The 17,890-nt window shown below is 38.3% G+C and overlaps 2 protein-coding genes across 2 annotated transcripts in view; one reads left to right on the forward strand and one right to left on the reverse strand.

The window, feature by feature from the left end:
* mideasa (mitotic deacetylase associated SANT domain protein a) lies at positions 1–17,361 on the forward strand. The gene is made up of 14 exons (XM_022662997.2): positions 1–489; positions 2,966–4,612; positions 7,394–7,600; positions 8,524–8,854; positions 9,213–9,279; positions 10,317–10,459; positions 10,574–10,677; positions 10,883–10,958; positions 12,039–12,127; positions 12,299–12,421; positions 12,520–12,585; positions 12,742–12,855; positions 14,859–15,055; positions 15,755–17,361. The coding sequence occupies exons 2-14, from the start codon at positions 3,215–3,217 to the stop codon at positions 15,978–15,980; spliced, it is 3,141 nt and encodes a 1,046-aa protein (XP_022518718.2). The 5' UTR covers positions 1–489; positions 2,966–3,214; the 3' UTR covers positions 15,981–17,361.
* zgc:153896 (alkaline phosphatase family protein) overlaps positions 17,360–17,890 on the reverse strand; it is a 12,012-nt gene continuing 11,481 nt past the window's right edge. The window contains exon 6 of the mRNA XM_007253908.4: positions 17,360–17,754. Within this exon, the coding sequence (XP_007253970.3) occupies positions 17,690–17,754 (65 nt within the window). The 3' untranslated portion in view covers positions 17,360–17,689. The remainder of the gene's footprint in view (positions 17,755–17,890) is intronic.

Below are 17,890 nucleotides of genomic sequence, written 5' to 3' on the forward strand. Positions count from 1 at the left end.
GGGTGTTTTGTTGATAAATAACTGGCAGAAGAAGGTCGAGCGCTGTGCGCAGCAGCTCTGTGAGCTCGGAAAGCTGCGAAAGTCTGACGGAAGACATGCAGATATTGCCCCTGAAGTTTGCTGTGGGTTAGTTTGAGCTGTTCAGCGTTCTGTTTAGGAGTTGCTGGAGTGAGAAGGAGGAGGAGGGGGTAAAGAGTGTGAGAGTTGAGGCAGTGAGCAGCCGGACGCGGCGGAATGTGTCCGTGTGTGTGCAGTACAGTGAGTTAAAGTTAACGCAGCGCTGCCTCGGGGCTCAGCATGTCGACGTGGTGGTGGTGGTGTACGCTCTGGACTTCTTAAAGAGGCCGGACGGGTCGTTGAATGCGGGCTGTGGGGGGGAGTCCACTTTGCACGGGGCTGGAACCGACTCCTCTAACTCTGAACTCGGCCCCTGTCACCCGAACCTCCGAGCACTAGGAAGAGGCCAGCGACCAAAGTGCACCAAGTGGAGTAAGTGAAACCAACTCACCCTGTTTCTCCTCCAGCAGCGAGCAGAAACACGGCCTGTGCATGTCTCCTGCATATGTTTGCATTGCATTACGTGTGTTTATTACGCATGTATACGTGCTGAACCGTGTGAATGTGTGTGTGTGTGTGTGTGTGCGCATTCCTTGCAAGGAAGGGCGAGCACACGCATTCACACTCACACACGTTTACAGGCCTGAGTGTCTCGTAGCTAGCTGTATCTCCCCTGATTCCAAAGACGAGCTGCATAAGCGGTGCTTATCTAAGTTTCTGCTAACTGTTTGTAGTAATGCTGTGATTTACAGTAAAGTCTGGAGTTTGTCTGGCAAGGGAGGGGTCATTAATGGCGTGCAAAAAAAAACTTGCTCTCTCTCTCTCTCTCTCTCTCTCTCTCTCCCATATTCTCTCTCTCCCCCTTCCCTCCTCACTTCCTGTAATTCATGTTGTCTTGCAGCGCTCTGTTCACGCCCCTAGTTTGCTGTTTGCTCTCTGCTGTGTTTTTCAGTGCAAGTTTCCTCCCAGGAATCACCAAGCAAGATAGTCAGTCCGCCTAAACTTTCCTCACTATAGTCTAAATTTAATGCACAATAAACTTTTTTGGGGGTAATTCACACTTGAACAAAGTGAAACAAGCTGACTTTTGGAGGCCATCAGTACAAATTTATCTCTGTTTTGACTTGAAGCTACTTAAAGCTTATGTTTTTCTGCCCTATCCCATCATTTTAGACTGTGAGCCTAGCTTCTTGTCAGAGTAACAGAAACATGTATAGTGATGAATTAGAATTACTTCACTACTGTTCTTAAGTAGTAAAATGCTGGAGTATTATCCTACTTTTACATCACTTCATATTTTATATGTAATATAAACTGCCTGGCCAAAAAAAGTAGCTACAGGCAGTTTTTATATACACCTACATATTTAAGTTTAATACATTTACTATTTTTTATGTGCTGCATCATTACTCATTACAATTATAACAATTTTACCAATCATTCCAAACCTACATTATCACTGCCAGAACGGTAGATGTTCCGCACTGTCACCGTGTTTGATCAAGCTGCTGATCATTTAGCAAATCAAGCAATCATATAAGAAGATCACACATACTCCCATTCTGCCTTTCACTTTTTGCCTGTCCCTTTATCTCTGTTTTGAATTAAAGCTACTTAAAGCTTATGATTTTCTGCCCTATTCCATCATTTTAAATTGTGAGCATAGGGGTCTTGTCAAAGTGATAGAAACAAGGATGTATAGTGATGAATTAGAATCACTTCACTACTGTACTAAAGTAGTAAAATGCTGGAGTATTTTTTTTCTCCTACTTTCACTTTTCTACATATTTTATATATAATATACACTGCCTGGCCAAAAAATGGCCACCAAAAAAAAGGTTACACTCTTTATCTTTGATTGCGGCACACATTCACTGTGGCATCGTTTCAGTAAGCTTCTGCAATGTCACAAGATTTATTTCAATCCAGTGTTGCATTAATTTTTCTCCAAGATCTTGCAGCATTAATGATGGTAGAGTCTGACCAACTGCTGCACAAAGTCTTCTCCAGCACATCCCAAAGATTCTGAATGAGGTTAAGGTCTGGACTCTGTGGTGAACAATCTATGTGTGAATATGATGATCTCATGCTCCCTGAACCACTATTTCACAAGCCCCATGAATCCTGGCTTTGTTATATTGGAATATGCATATATATGAATATACATATATGAGTTTAATACTTTTACTCTGATATTTTTTTATGTGCTACATTGTTACTCGTTACAATTATAACAATACTATCAATCATTCCAAACCCACATTATCACTGCGAGAGCGGTAGATGTTCTGAACTGTCACCGGGTTTGATGAAGCTGCTCATCATTAAGCAAATCAAACAATCATATGAGAAGATTGCACATCCTCCTATTCTGCATTTAATTTTTTTGCGTGCCAGCATTATAATATTTAAACATTTGACTGTTTTCTGTAATAAATACATAACACAATACGGATAATTTTACTTTCAGTACTTGAGTAGTACATACATCCCCCAAAGCCACATGGGATGTTATGCCAGCAAATGGCAACATAAGGATACCTATTTTAATGTTAACATAAAAATATTCATACCATTAAAACATGTATGTGCTTGAATATGTGAAGAAATATATTTAGCTATTTAAAGATATGTTTTGTTTTAATTTTTTCACTCTTTTATTGCCTCAGGGCAACATTTTGCTGTTAGACCGCTTTTGTTTTTTACTCCAACAAAAATTAATTCATGCCATTGAGAATTAAGTACAAAAATGTTGAATGCTTTAATACTTCCGCCTGAGTGTGGAGCTTAAAGAACACTTTAACTTCTTGTTTTTATTATTTTCTCTATAATATTATTATTTCTTTGATCATTTAATGAGGTAACATTGAGCTCAACACAGTGTTGCATTGTTTATTTCTCTCGGTAGGTACAATCATTTTACAAAATCTTGCCTGAGGGATGACAGACTGCTTAGCTGTTTACAGCACAACCAGTTTGGAGAAGAGGAACAAGAGGGGAAGTGTGGAGGTTCTCATTCCTCTTCCGTATGACATCTGCCCACTAAGTCACCTCTTTTTGAAAGACTCAGTCAAGCTTTTAGAGCAGGTTCCTCTTGGATGGTTTGCATGTACTCATGACCGCTTCTGCAAGCCCTTGGTAGTTTCACAGTTTTAACATGAGCCTCTCTCCTCATCAGAGAGGGAACGTCAGTAATGCTGTCAAACAGAACATTGAAAGCATTGAGGAAGTGGCACAGCATTCAGGGGATGTGTTTTACAACACCGGGACACAGCCCCTGGAGCAGACTCACAGCAGTGCTGGAGCAAGGGTGGGTCCCAGCCATGATATCCAAGGCTCCACGGCTGTCTTCAAACCTGACAAAGCATATCAGGTATGGGGTCACTTTCAGCAGTCAGGTCCAGTCAAGTGGGTGCATCAGGAACCGGCACAGACATCCACATGGTTTCAGGGTGTACCAAACCCAACCAAACATAGCCAAAACTTTGTCCCTCCAATAAGTGCATTTGATGACGCACGGACTCATCAAGCTCTGCATAAGACCAATCATGATGTGGATGCTTTGCAGCAGGAGAAAATGCCTGTGGGTTCTTCTGTGCCTTTTTCTGAGCCATCGCAAGCTATGGCACCAGGAATGGAATGGGATCACCACACTATGGCAGCTATGCAACATGCTCAATTCCAGGCACTTCAGCAGGGCCACAAACCAGGAGACCCACAGTACCAGCCTCACACCATGCGGCATGCCGTGACTGACTCTACATTGCAGCCTTTTCAGATAGCGTTTGGACCCACCAAACAGCCTCAGGCCTCAAGCATCTTCCAGGCCTTCCATGGCAACAGCGCTTCGCAGAATCTTAGCTACAGTGAGCAACCAAAGTCACAGCAGCAGCTCTTGCATATGCAGCAGCAGCACCTACAGCATCAGCACCAGATACAGCAAATGCAGCAAATGAAACAGCTACAGCAGCAACAGCTGCAGCAGATGCAGCAGCAACAGCAGCAGCAGCGAATTCACCAAATGCAACAGCAGTACCACCATCAACAGAAACTTCAGCAACAGATGCAGAAGCAGCAGCAACTGCAACAGCCTCTGCAAAGCCTTCAACAGCTAGAATCATTCACTTCGCAGGTGCAGCAGCAAGAACAGCGACCAGCGAGGCCGCAACAGCCTGAGAAAAGTCAAATAAAAGTAGAATCTGCTGTGTCATCTCATCAGCGGCAGCCCGCAGCTGCACAAGCTCAAACTCAGAATGCCCGTCCTCAGTCACCAGTTAACCGGGATCCTGAACCTCCTAAGGCACCTCAAGAACCACAAGAAATTCAAGTCAAATCTGAGTTCCTTCCCAGACGCTCCAGACGACTGTCCAAGGATGGACTCTCTCCTGTGAGCAGCCAGCCGCCCAAAGAGCCTGCCCATAACGGAAGTATGGGTGGCCAAGGATCCTCTGGAGGAGTCATCCAAAGCACACAAAGAAGGAGAAGAGCCTCCAAAGAGATTAACCTCGAAACGCTTGCACAGAAGGCATCAGAGATGGAATTTTTACCTGCAAAGGTAAGAGTAAACTTCCCTTTCTGTCACATAACTACTTTGGATAATTGTTGCCCTAAACAAGAAATGGATATCTGAAAAAGCTATTTATCTTGCACAAAAAATGTAAATGCAGTTAACATTAATCATGTCAGCCACCTAGAACACATTAGAAACCTCCTAGGTTACCATAGCATTGACTTTGCGAAACAGTTTCACTTTAGAGACCACACAGTAGCAATATAGCTGCTGAAAACAGGAATCACTTAAATTCAGGAAATGCACCTTTTTAGGTTTTGTTTAGAGTTAGATCACTATGCATATGTAAAGTGCCCTGCCAGAAAGAGAGTGCCCTGCCATTTCCACAATCACCAATAAAAAAATTAGGCAATATTAAAATAAAATAAAATAAAAAACATATTAAATGTCTAACAATTCATTGTACCTAATTGCAGAGTATAAATCCAATATCTGTCTGTTCGTTAATATACACATCCAATCTTGCGTTTCAGGCCTTTAAAACATTCTAAAAAAACACATTGTCCGTTTCTTCCCAAAAAGGTCAATACATAATTTTTAAACATTTTACTAATTGTTTTTCACATTTATCGTTAAACTGCAGATCCGCTGCCCATCTTTGCTCCCCATGAACTCAGCTTTTTATTGATAGTTTTGGGAGTTTTTGTGCCAAATCATGACTAGAAACACCTGTTGATATCACCTGTCTAAGGTCACAAAATTATATATTTTTTAATATCAGTACTTGTCCTAACTGCCCTTGTCTCAGCAGTTTATGGTATGGGGTTGAGTCAGTAAATCTCAGTGGTGCAGCATTAATGCAAAAAAAAAATGTACATATGCTGCCTACAAGACCACATCTTTACACAGGGAAATTAATACAGTTTTTCATGCAAAACCACAAACAAAAGCATGCACTGACCTGTCCTCAGCATGGAGTATTTAATGACGGAAAATTTAATGACGGCCCCATAGTGTTTCGCACCTTAAGACTGGTTTGCTGGAAGGTTGAGCAGACAAAACATTAAATATGTTGTCTACGTATTGTGTGCAATTAAATAAAACTCAAAGTAAATGTGAGAAACACTGCATTTTAAATTTCTTTACATTTTCAATCTGTCATAACCTTTCCTGATTTAGGGTTGTAGATTTGTATTGAAACTTATTGTAGGCATGTAGACAAATAATATTAGCGTTGCAATTGGAATAGGTTTGATTTTGTTCAGTATTTTTTCTTTTCATCTGTTTATTTAGTTTCTTTTAACCTAGGTGATTTCATTTTATTTAAATATATTACAGGGTGCCATTGTGACCAATGAAAGAGTATGTAATGTTATTTATACTAGGCTAATTACTGAAAATGTACTAGTATGTTTTATGGTTTTTTTTTTTAGCTCTCTGGTGAAACAAAAAAAACTTGAAAATGCCCTCTCTTTCTTTTTAAATAAATTGTTCAGATATCAAGTTACACTCTTATTGATCTTTTATGTAAAATGCATTCTGCAGTTCATCTCATTGAGTATTTTACCTTCTGTGAATCTGATTGGTACATTTGCTCTGCAGACTGATAGAGAGCAGTTGCATGTCTGCACACCTACACATTCCACACATGCTCCAAACACATTCAGGAGTGCTAGAGACACACCCGCCCTTGCTGTGTTTGCTATCAAGCACCATGTAGAAGCTCGTTACACACGCCCTTCTGTTTCTCAGTCAGAAACCCCAGTGCCAGCTCACAAAGTCTGTGCCAAACATAAGCCCAGAAGAATGTAACTTGGCCATAAAAAGGGAAAGACATCCAAATGTTCAGATGGAACAACTTTAGCACCTGGAAATGTAGCAACAATTGAAGCTGGGAAAAGGAAGCATGTTATAAATACAAGTCAGTTACTTTCATCCTGTAAATCAAATAATTGCGTAGCTGTCATGAGGCGGGATCCTTTTTTTTCACTGGTGCAGGTAACCAATCAGACAGGCTTTTGTGGTGAAAATGTTTCAAGTTCAAATGATACTTCAGATCACTTGAAGGCTGCTGCTTATATTGTTATCCATATTGCAAGCAAACAAGCTTTGATAATGAAGGAAATTCTTCATATTCTCAATTTTGCTTGTATTCTACCTTTTCCCTGATATCCTCTTTAACATTTTATAGTTCATTTTCCAGCAATCCTTCTCTTATAAATTGCCCTGTATAGTATTTCATGTAGTCCAAGTTAAAACACTTCTAATAGCTGTCAGCTGAATACATGAGCTATGGTATAGTTAACATAATAACTAAGAATGCCATTTTATTATTTGTTGTGTTATCCAGGGTTAATAACTAGAGGAGTATAGGTTTCACTGAAGGTGTAAACATTATGAGGCTCAGGCTCTGTAAAGCTGCTTTGTGAAAATTTCTGTTGTTAAAGGGCTATATAATAAATACGAACACTTTAATTTTAATTACATTACAACAAACTTTATTTTGCCTGAATGCATTATCTCACCTGCTGAAAGTAAATCACTGCACAAAGGGTGTACCTATTTCCTAGTTTCTTCTAATTTTATTTTTCAAATCAACATATCAAGAACTTAAAATATATATTATTGACAGTATATATCAATATCTACCTATTGACATATCTATTTGTTGCAATATATTTATTTGTGTTTAATAAAATGTTAAAGTGATTTGCAGTGTTAAACTTCACTTTGTAGTTAATGTTTTTATCCCTTTCTGCCTCCTCTCATTCTCTTTTTGTTTTTTTTTTCCCCTCCCCTTGTCTTGCTCTGGTCCTGACTCTTCAGCGTGATGAAGGCTCTGGCAGGCAGGCTGGAATGCTCCCACTGGTGATTCCAGTCTCTGTGCCCGTTCGGAGGAGTCAGGCGCAGGCAGAGCAGGCAGGCGCCTTCTCAGAGAGCGTCCAGCAGCAGTTTCAATTCGACCGGAAACCCTCTGTTATTGTGGCTCGTCGCCGTTCATTAAGGAACTCTGCTTCTGAGAGTTTTAACCAGGTACCAACCAAGCCAATGCATAATGCTGTTTGTGTGTTCGTAAATGATTAATGTAAATAGAATTGTGAAACTTCAGTTTAAAACATTCGATGTGTCCAGAATTCTACTGTGAAACCAGTACAACTACTATAATAAGATATTAAATGGTAGTGTCTGGAATAGGGGTGGGAATCGCAGGGCATCTCATGATATTAAATCACAATATGTTGCCAACAATGGCAGTGATATAAATAAGCGAATACTAGGAATTATGTATTTATTGGTGTCAGTTTAGCAGAATTTGACAATGTTCTTCACTGCAGGTTAGTGCCATCATGTGGAGTAATGAAGCATTAACTTTAGTAAGTTAAAATGGGGGGCGAGTTATAGGGAGTTTAGAGAGTTCAGTTTTAATTTAAAATATTGGTAATTGATGCCACACACTGATAATGTATTGCAAATGAAAACAGTACAATACATTGCAATATTGATATTTTGTTCCACCTCTAATCTGGAATAGGTACAAGAGATGGAATAAGGTGACAATAATAATAAGCAACAGTAAAAAAATATGATATATTAAATAAAATATCAATATATGTGAATCTGAACGATTGATCTAAACATTAAAGCTCTTGTAGGGTAAAGTTTTGATTCAGGCTTGAGTACTCCAAAAATCTCCAAAATATTAACTATGATAGAATTGTTTTAGTTTCTAATCAGTGTAACAAGATGTTTTTAGGTATTTTTGGAGCATTTCTGATGGTTCATTTACCATGATATTTAAACACAATTCAAAGAGCAACAATAATTTTTTGATTATGCAACAAACCATGAAACAAGTAGTTTCATGGCAATGATGATATGCAACAGGAAATTCATTCTATGACAGATAAGTAGTCGGGTTTTGTAAACCTCTTTCCTGGCTTATTTCTAAATAAAAGGATGAAGACAGGGAAGATGGGAAATCTTCAGACAAGATTAAGCGCCGCCCCCGGCCTGAGCCCTTGGTCATACCCCCACCCAAACCCTCCTTCATCGCTCCGTCTGTTTACTCCAGCATCACATCCTACCAGAGTCATCTTCGCTCCCCAATCCGCACACTGGATAACCCGCTGACCCTGCCCCCCTATACTCCTCCACCTATTCTGTCACCTGTGCGGGAGGGGTCCGGCCTCTACTTTTCAACCTTTCTCTCCTCAATAGCTGCTGGCAACCAGGGCCTGCCTCTGCCACCTACACCCAAGACTGCGTCCAAGAGCCTCCTACGTTCCAGTAAGAAAAGAATTTACTGTTCATTTATTTAACAATACTTTCTTTATAACGGATTGTATTTCACGTTTGTGCTGTAGTCTTGCTCTTAGCATGCCCTCTTAATGATACCTGTTGTCAAGTGTGTTGGAAGCTGGAGTGGAGAAAAAATGTGGTCTATCTTGTGAGCCCCAAGGCTGCTAAAGGAACGACTGCTTTAAAATGTATTCATTCATGTTATGATTCATGTGAAAACCCGTTTTTGTAATTGCTGCTTGACTGTGAAATACGTGAAACCTGGCTATGCTAAACTATATGCATAACAGTACATTTTTTAGCAAATTGTAGTTTGACAGCATTTTTTATTTTGAAAATTTTGCAGCCAGTTCAGACATCACTCCTCCAGTGCTTCCTTTGATTGGTGAGGCAACACCAGTCAGTTTAGAACCGTGAGTACAAACAGTTAGTTACACATCATTTTATAATGTTTGATATCTCTGATATCTCATAAATAAAGTCAAGACATATTTGATCTTAAAATTTGCTTCTTTTATATTTTGGAACAGAAAGACTAATGTAGTTAATATTAACATACAAATGGACAGAAGTGTGGACATAATTCAGGCTTTAACATGACATCTACTTTTGGTGGGACAGTATGGAACAGGCAAATAGTGTTTTTTACAATTACTGTGGCGTTTATTTCACTGCAGCCAGTATGAACCTGTGATATTTCACATTTTCTCTGCTCAGACTTCATTTAACGAATTAATATGCATTCACTTCTGCATTTCAGGCCTGCAACACATTACAAAAAGCTCGCACGTGGACAGTTGAGGGCTAGTAATGATAGGAAAAAAAACATTTGTGTAATTTTAAAAAAGGTCAGCAGTTGATTGCAAACAAGATTTGTTACAAAAGCGGCATGCACAATAGGCTTACTTTTAAGGAGCAAAGATGGGCAGAGGACCTCTAGTTTGTAACAAATGCAAGAATAAAAAATTGAAATGGAAGCTATTTGCATATTCCTCCCTTTTCAGTGCATAATATTATCAAGAAAAAGAGAAAGTTCAGTGAATAAAGAGAAAAGCAACAAGTCTAAGCCGAACACTAATGATCTCCCAACCCTCCAAGGTCATCAAGAATGTAACCAGAGTTGCATTCACAAGTTATTTGAGATGTATATTAACAAATGAAAGGAAGTTGATCAGACAAAGCATTAAATATTTTTGGTTCATACTGGTTAAAAATATTAAAAGGAAATGTAAGAAACACTTTTTATCCTATATCTGCATTTTCCATACAGTCAATTTTTTTTCCCAGTAGGTTATAATTGGTGGTGTGTAATCTACATTAGGATTGTAGTAAATGTAGCAAAAGCTACTTTTAGGTTGAATGTTTTGCAGTATCTTATTTTTTTTAAGAATCATCATGTCTGTATGTTTTGAGCATTTCATTTATGTTTACCCTATTATCTCTCGCTTAGGCGCATAAACATCGGCTCAAATTATCAGGCAGAGATACCGGAGCTTAAGGACCAGGTTTTAGCGCAGCAAGATCAACACAAAGCTTCTCTGTTGTGGCTGCCCTTGCCAGAGGCTGAATCTACACCCTCCCAAAAGGAGAGAGGTGAATCTCGCCGGTCATAAGAGCTTACAGATTCCTCTTGTTTGAATGAAAATATCCCACATTCTCCATAAAACACACTCCCCTACACACTTGTTGACTCTCTTTTTTCTCTAGTGGATAATCTGATGAATATGGCCAGCTCTGGTGTGCTGTATGGCGGTGGAACAAATTTGGAGCTCATGCACCACTGTCTTCACGAGAACAGAGGTGATATCATGGTAAGTTGAGAAGACTAGCTGTATTGTGTTTTGTTTAGGTGACGATATATGACACTCTCCAGTACCTACAGTGTATAGATATTGATGTTGCAGTTATATAACTGTAACAGGTGCCTGACATGATATTTTAGCTTTAGAAAAAGAGTCAAAAACAGCACAGTGTATACAGTTGCATGAATTAAGAACAGTTTGTGTATTATTCTAGAAAACCCTGGAAATGTTGTTGATGAAGCACCCAATTTTCACCAGGAATCACCACCTCGCAAACTACCATTATGCAGGTGAGGCACCTGGCTTTGTTTTACATTTTAAAGAACTGAAACCTTATTCTTTTTTATTTGTAAAAGCAGCCCACCAATTAAACTGTAATATATTGTATTGATACTTTCTTTATTTTTTTGTTAATTAAAATAACACATTTAGGATGTTCTCTTTACGGCATGAAAGCATTTAAACTGAATAAAAGTGACAGTAAAATATTATTATTTTTAGAGATATTCATTCAAATATTTATGTCCATAAATATTTCAGGGTAAAGACAGCTATGCTTCTCTATCAGTGCAAATGTACCAGGCAGTTTATTTATTAAAAGCATTATTATTAGAATAATGATTTGTGTGGTGATGTGTGATATAGTTTAACCATTTCCAAACTTCAGAATATCAGTGTTAACAATTTCCATTCATCACAGCCAGCCCTTCTTAACATTGAATATTTGAACTAAACATATCAAACAAATCACTGTATTGATTTGTTTAGTGTTGAAACTAAACAAATCAATACAGTGTCTGGAATTTACAAAGACTCAGCAACCAACCAAACATGTGTTCTTCTAACTAACCAATACACCAGTACTGACCAACAACACATTCACACTACTGACTAAGTGTTTATTTGTTTTTATTCTAAATTATCTAGAAGTTATATCCTGCATTGATAAGTAGTGACTGCCCAAGATATTTGTACAGTACTGTACTTGCCAGCAAAAAGAACATTAAATGCCTACTGTAATACTTATCATTATAGTGAAAGATTTGTAGAAGGAAACAGTGTAAGACAGTAAAGTCATGTAATGATCAGAGGCTCATACTTGCGATCGCTCCTGGGATTCATTCTACACCTAGAGTGGCAAAAAGTCTAGAGTTCAGTGACACTGCAGTGTTTTGATTCAGCTCTTGAGACTGAGGAGAACCATCCATTGCATTTATGACTATTCTAAATTTATATAACACTACAACTCATATAACAATAACATCTTGTTAACGATTAGTTAACATGGTTTCTGAATGCATTTAGGAGGAATCAACATGTATTTTTTATCATGTGAAAGGAAAAAGTAATGCATGCTATAATTCCATTAGGGTCAGACTGCTGGACTGTTGATGAAAAACGCTACTTCAACAAGGGGATCACTGCCTACAGGAAGGACTTCTTCTTGGTGCAGAAATTGGTACCGAGAATTTCATTTCCTTTTTATATAAAACACAATAAAGATTTTAGAAGCAGGCCTGTGTGTCTGATTTCCTGTTCCTTTTTATTTTTTCCCCAACGTGTAGCTTTTATGTCACATAAATGATGTGTTATTCTTTGCATTTGTGTTTTGGTATTTATGTCTGTGTAGGTGCGGAGCAAAACAGTGGCGCAGTGTGTAGAGTTTTACTACACCTATAAGAAACAGGTGAAGGTTACTCGCAATGGGATACTCACATATGGCCCTCCAGATCCAGAAGAGCGGCCTTCTGAGGTATAGTGAACATGGGGGTTTGTTTTTTAATATGTCAAAAAAACTGCAGTCAAAAATAATCTATTAGGCCTCACTTAAACTTTGATCATTCATTTCAGATTGCCAAGAGCATGCAGTCCAGCGTTCAACTTCCCTCACAAGATAGCACCTCACAATGTATACAGGTATATGGGTTCCCAAGCTGCCCCCTTATGTAGCGTATCATAATCAGTTAAAATACTGCTATGCCATGATTACATTTCATTATCAGTGTCCTGTTATGTGATGTTATGGTTTGCCACCTAAACACGCTTATTTGTCATTTATTTTAAATAATACAGAAGAAAGAACACCTTGAAGAGGTAGAGGAGACCAAACAGAAAGTGAAGACAGAGGAACCTCAAGACAGTGGGGGTGATAACTTCAAAACCATGTCACTTCAGGTCAAAGAGAATGTAAGTGTATAAAATATTTGGCTGCTATACATCAGTTTGTGGATTAGGAGCATCTGATAATATAATGGAAAGCGAAGGCCTTACATTTATCTAGAACTCAAGCCTTCCTTATTTTGACAGAACAGTTTTATTATAAAACATCTATAATACGATGTTTCCGGCAGTTACCTGCGTAATATTGCTACATGAATGGTTTGTTTTGATTGATACAAAACAGTGGCCCTGGTATGCCTCCCACCCTGTCTATTTTAGTGTATTCTGTGAAACACCCACTTTAAGTCAATAAATACACTACCGTTCAAAAGTTTGGGGTCACATTGAAACGTCCTTATTTTTGAAGGAAAAGCACTGTACTTTTCAATGAAGATAACTTTAAACTAGTCCTAACTTTAAACAAATACACTCTGTACATTGCTAATGTGGTAAATGACTATTCTAGCTGCAAATGTCTGGTTTTGGTGCAATATCTACATAGGTGTATAGAGGCCCATTTCCAGCAACTATCATTCCAGTGTTCTAATGGTACAATGTGTTTGCTCATTGGCTCAGAAGGCTAATTGATGATTAGAAAACCCTTGAGCAATCATGTTCACACACCTGAAAACAGTCTAGCTCATTACAGAAGCTACAAAACTGACCTTCCTTTGAGCAGATTGAGTTTCTGGAGCATCACATTTGTGGGGTCAATTAAACGCTCAAAATGGCCAGAAAAAGAGAACTTTCATCTGAAACTCGACAGTCTATTCTTGTTCTTAGAAATGAAGGCTATTCCATGCAAGAAATTGAAGATTTCCTACAACGGTGTGTACTACTCCCTTCAGAGAACAGCACAAACAGGCTCTAACCAGAGTAGAAAAAGAAGTGGGAGGCCGCGTTGCACAACTAAGCAAGAAGATAAGTACATTAGAGTCTCTAGTTTGAGAAACAGACGCCTCACAGGTCCCCAACTGGCATCTTCATTAAATAGTACCCGCAAAACACCAGTGTCAACATCTACAGTGAAGAGGCGGCTGCGAGATTTTGGGCTTCAGGGCAGAGTGGCAAAGAAAAAGCCATATCTGAGACTGGCTAATAAAAGAAAAAGATTAAGATGGGCAAAAGAACACAGACATTGGACAGAGGAAGACTGGAAAAAAGTGTTGTGGACGGATGAATCCAAGTTTGAGGTGTTTGGATCACAAAGAAGAACGTTTGTGAGACGCAGAACAAATGAAAAGATGCTGGAAGAATGCCTGACGCCATCTGTTAAGCATGGTGGAGGTAATGTGATGGTCTGGGGTTGCTTTGGTGCTGGTAAGGTGGGAGATTTGTACAGGGTAAAAGGGATTCTGAATAAGGAAGGCTATCACTCCATTTTGCAATGCCATGCCATACCCAGTGGACAGCGCCTGATCGGAGCCAATTTCGTCCTACAACAGGACAATGACCCTAAACACACCTCCAAATTGTGCAAGAACTATTTACAGCAGAAGCAGGCAGCTGGTATTCTATTGGTAATGGAGTGGCCAGCGCAGTCACCAGATCTGAACCCCATTGAGCTGTTGTGGGAGCAGCTTGACCGTATGGTACGCCAGAAGTGCCCATCCAACCAATCCAACTTGTGGGAGCTGCTTCTAGAAGCGTGGGGTGCAATTTCTCCAGCTTACCTCAACAAATGAACAGCTAGAATGCCAAAGGTGTGCAATGCTGTAATTGCTGCAAATGGAGGATTCTTTGATGAAAGCAAAGTTTGATGTAAAAACAATGTTATTTCAAATACAAATCATTATTTCTAACCTTGACTCTATTTTCTATTCATTTCACAACGTATGGTGGTGAATAAGTGTGACTTTTCATGGAAAACACAAAATTGTTTGAGTGACCCCAAACTTTTGAACGGTAGTGTACATGCTAATAAAATGTGTAGAGTAGCAAAACTATAGCATACAGAATATGCAGCACAGTGGAAACTCTGTTGTAATACCAAAATGGCCAATACCCAAACTGTGGCTGCTTTCATTCAGGTGGATAAAGTTTTGGTGCTAAGTATTCCGAAGGTCAGCTCTGTGGATGAGGCCATTGCTCTGAGGCAGGAAACGAAAACACCTCCCTCTGCACCCAAACCACGTCCAGAAAGCACAGGAAAAAGAAGTCAGCAACCAGCCACCTCCAAACCTCAAGGAGAACCGGAGGGTGTTTTCCCCTGCAAGAAGTGCAGTAGGTGAGATAGTGTGTGTGTGTGTGTTTAAAGCTAAATTTGTAGTTGTACTTGGCAGATCTTTTTTTATATTTGTGTCTAAATTCTAATATTGTGTAATTAAAGATGTTAACATTCAGTAACAAATGCAGTAAGTAACTGTAATTTGTTAGAGTGAAAAAGTGAGTAATAAGGTTTATATATCCATTTAAAACAAAATAGTGATTAGCGGGACTAAATAGACAGATTACTCATTTTAGCATTTCTGTTTCTAACTGAGCAAGCGTGCAGTTGTTTTTGCTCCGTCAGTTTTGCTCCGGCAGCAGTGAAATACAGTACTAGTCAAAAGTTTGCACAAACCTTTTCATTTAGTGTTTTTTTTCCTTAGATTGTAAAGTAATACTCATCCGGACTGTGAAGGAACACATAAGGAATCTTGTAACTTAAAAGTGTTAAATAAACAAAAATACTGTGAAGCATTTCGGTGTTCTCTTATCTGGGGTGCTGTTAACTTGTGGTTTCTGATGCTGGTAACTCAGAATAACTTGTCCTGTACAACAGAGGTAACTCTTGCTCTTCCTTTCCTGGGGTAGTCCTGATTAGATCCAGTTTCATCATAACATTTTTGTTGGTCTGTACGACTGCATTTGAGTTCTTGAAATTTCTCAGACTGACTAACCTTTATTTTTTTAAATGTGGCCTTGTCTGACTTGTAACCTACAGGGTATTCTACAAAGTGAAGAGCCGTAGTGCCCACATGAAGAGCCATGCTGAGCAGGAGAAGAAAGCAGCAGCAGCACAGAGACAGAGAGAGGAAGCTGAGCAGGCTGAGGCAAGGGCCAGGATGGAGGCCGCAGCCAGGATGAATAGAGAGAGAGAGAGAGTCGGAGAGGGAGGGCAAGAAGACAGCAGTGAACCAGATGACGAGCGAGATGAGGACTGGGCCTAAGTGCATTTTCTAAAACCTTCTTTTCTTAGGCCACTGATTTGACCAGATATCATAAAAAGGGATGCTTTTTTAAACAAATCAGATGTAACAATAACTTTCATTCATTGTCAAGACAAATTTTTACTTTGGCACTCTGAATTTTTTCTCAAGAAAGTCAAGTTAATCTTTACCATATACCCATAAAAAGTGGGGTTTTCAAGGGTTCTTTAATAAAGGCAAAAACCACGCCAACTCCCAGAAACATTTGAATTCTTAAATGGTTCTTTGGCTGGATAAAGTGTTCTCTGAAATGCCGAAAAAAGAAAATTAAAAATAGTTCCTATAATTGTACTACTGTTATGAACCCTTTTTGTTTTAGAATGTAGTTGCAATGTTTACAGCAAACATGGCTTTTAAATATACTACTAATATATAAAGTGATGGAGAAATAGTTAAATGAATTAGAAAAAGCATTGCTTTTTTAAAATCATTCACATGTGACACCAACAAATCTTACATGAATGAGGTGCCAGAAAAATCTTGCTTTAATAGTTTCATAAAGTTGGGCACGTAATTTGAGAGTCTGAAAGATGACTTCTTGATTGAATGTGAATTAACATAGACTACACAATCAAATCAAACTAAACTAAACTCTTGAAAAAGGGTTCTCTAGTAAAGGCAGTGGTTCGATAGAGAACCATAACAAGTCAAAGAACAGTTTGGGTGCTTGAATTGTTCTTTGCTGGGTTAAAGGATTCTTCAGATTGTTGGAAAACCTTTTCAAAGAGCCCTTTTGGTTTAAAATGTATATTTTGATTATTCTCAAATATGATGTTTTTACTACACCTTTTATAATAATATAGGTGTTTGAATTTTGTATGAAAGTCAGTTATATATATATATATATATATACGTAAAAGCCATTTGTTTAATATGTTTATATAATCTTGGCGTCTTTGAATGTGACTGTTTTATTATGATTAATGAGACAAAAAACTTTTAGAGTTGAAAGATTATGATCAGAGATTGTATTACAGTTATATTTTCTTTAAAAACACACTATTATTGAGAACATTATTTTGCATGCCTGAGGGTAATTTCAATTAGAATGTTTTGTGTATGAAATGTGTAAATTATGCAAAAATATAACTTTGACTTGTCTGTGTATTTGTAAAACTTTTTTTACACAGGGTTTTTAATACTATTCAGAATGCACATTTTTACAGAAGTGGGTTAAGGGTCTGAAGTGGGATTTGGTCTGTTTTAAACTAAACAGCCGAACATCTGGAGCTGGGGTGTTCTTTGTCACTGTATAGCCATTCATCCACTGGGGTTTTGTTTTATATGTTTATTGACTGTTAGAAACTACAGAGTAATAAAACTGTGCCTGGAAACACAAACAAGTTTCTCACTGTTTACTCATGTTTTAGAATAAATATGATTCATACATGTTTTTTATAAGCTTTAAATATAGTTTTAAGTTGCAACATTAGTTTTGTAAAATGTTGTCCTTTCATCGTGCATTATTGGCTTACAGAATATTGTCATATATCAGCAACATTGATTTCATATGATTACCATTACTGAACTTTTGACCAAGCAATATTATGTATCACACTTAATTTCCATTAAACTACTTACAACACCTGTGTTGCAACTGTTACAGACTTTAATAACACAATCTACCTAACATTAACTCTTATTACCCAAATGTGATCATGATATACAGGTCAAATGAGGGATGAGAGGAGAGTCATTATTGTCAAAAGACTGACAGAAATGTGTATTCTTCCACCTGTAGAAAAAAGCAAATTGGTCAGTTTTAGTATAGGCAGGCAATGTATTTAAAAATATAGGGCCTATATTTGCTATTTATAGGTATATGTTTGAGTAAAATAAACATTGTTGTTTTATTCTATAAACTACAGACA

Source organism: Astyanax mexicanus, chromosome 1 (assembly GCF_023375975.1).
Source record: "Astyanax mexicanus isolate ESR-SI-001 chromosome 1, AstMex3_surface, whole genome shotgun sequence".
NCBI classification, from domain to species: Eukaryota; Metazoa; Chordata; class Actinopteri; order Characiformes; family Acestrorhamphidae; genus Astyanax; species Astyanax mexicanus.

Bases quoted from the DNA above. Each gene is read 5' to 3' on its own strand.
- mideasa (XM_022662997.2), top strand. From the start codon at position 3,215: ATGAGCCTCTCTCCTCATCAGAGAGGGAACGTCAGTAATGCTGTCAAA. The intron at 9,280-10,316 runs GTGAGTACAAAC...TCTCTCGCTTAG, and splicing joins ACACCAGTCAGTTTAGAACC to GCGCATAAACATCGGCTCAA. The intron at 12,422-12,519 runs GTATAGTGAACA...CATTCATTTCAG, and splicing joins CAGAAGAGCGGCCTTCTGAG to ATTGCCAAGAGCATGCAGTC.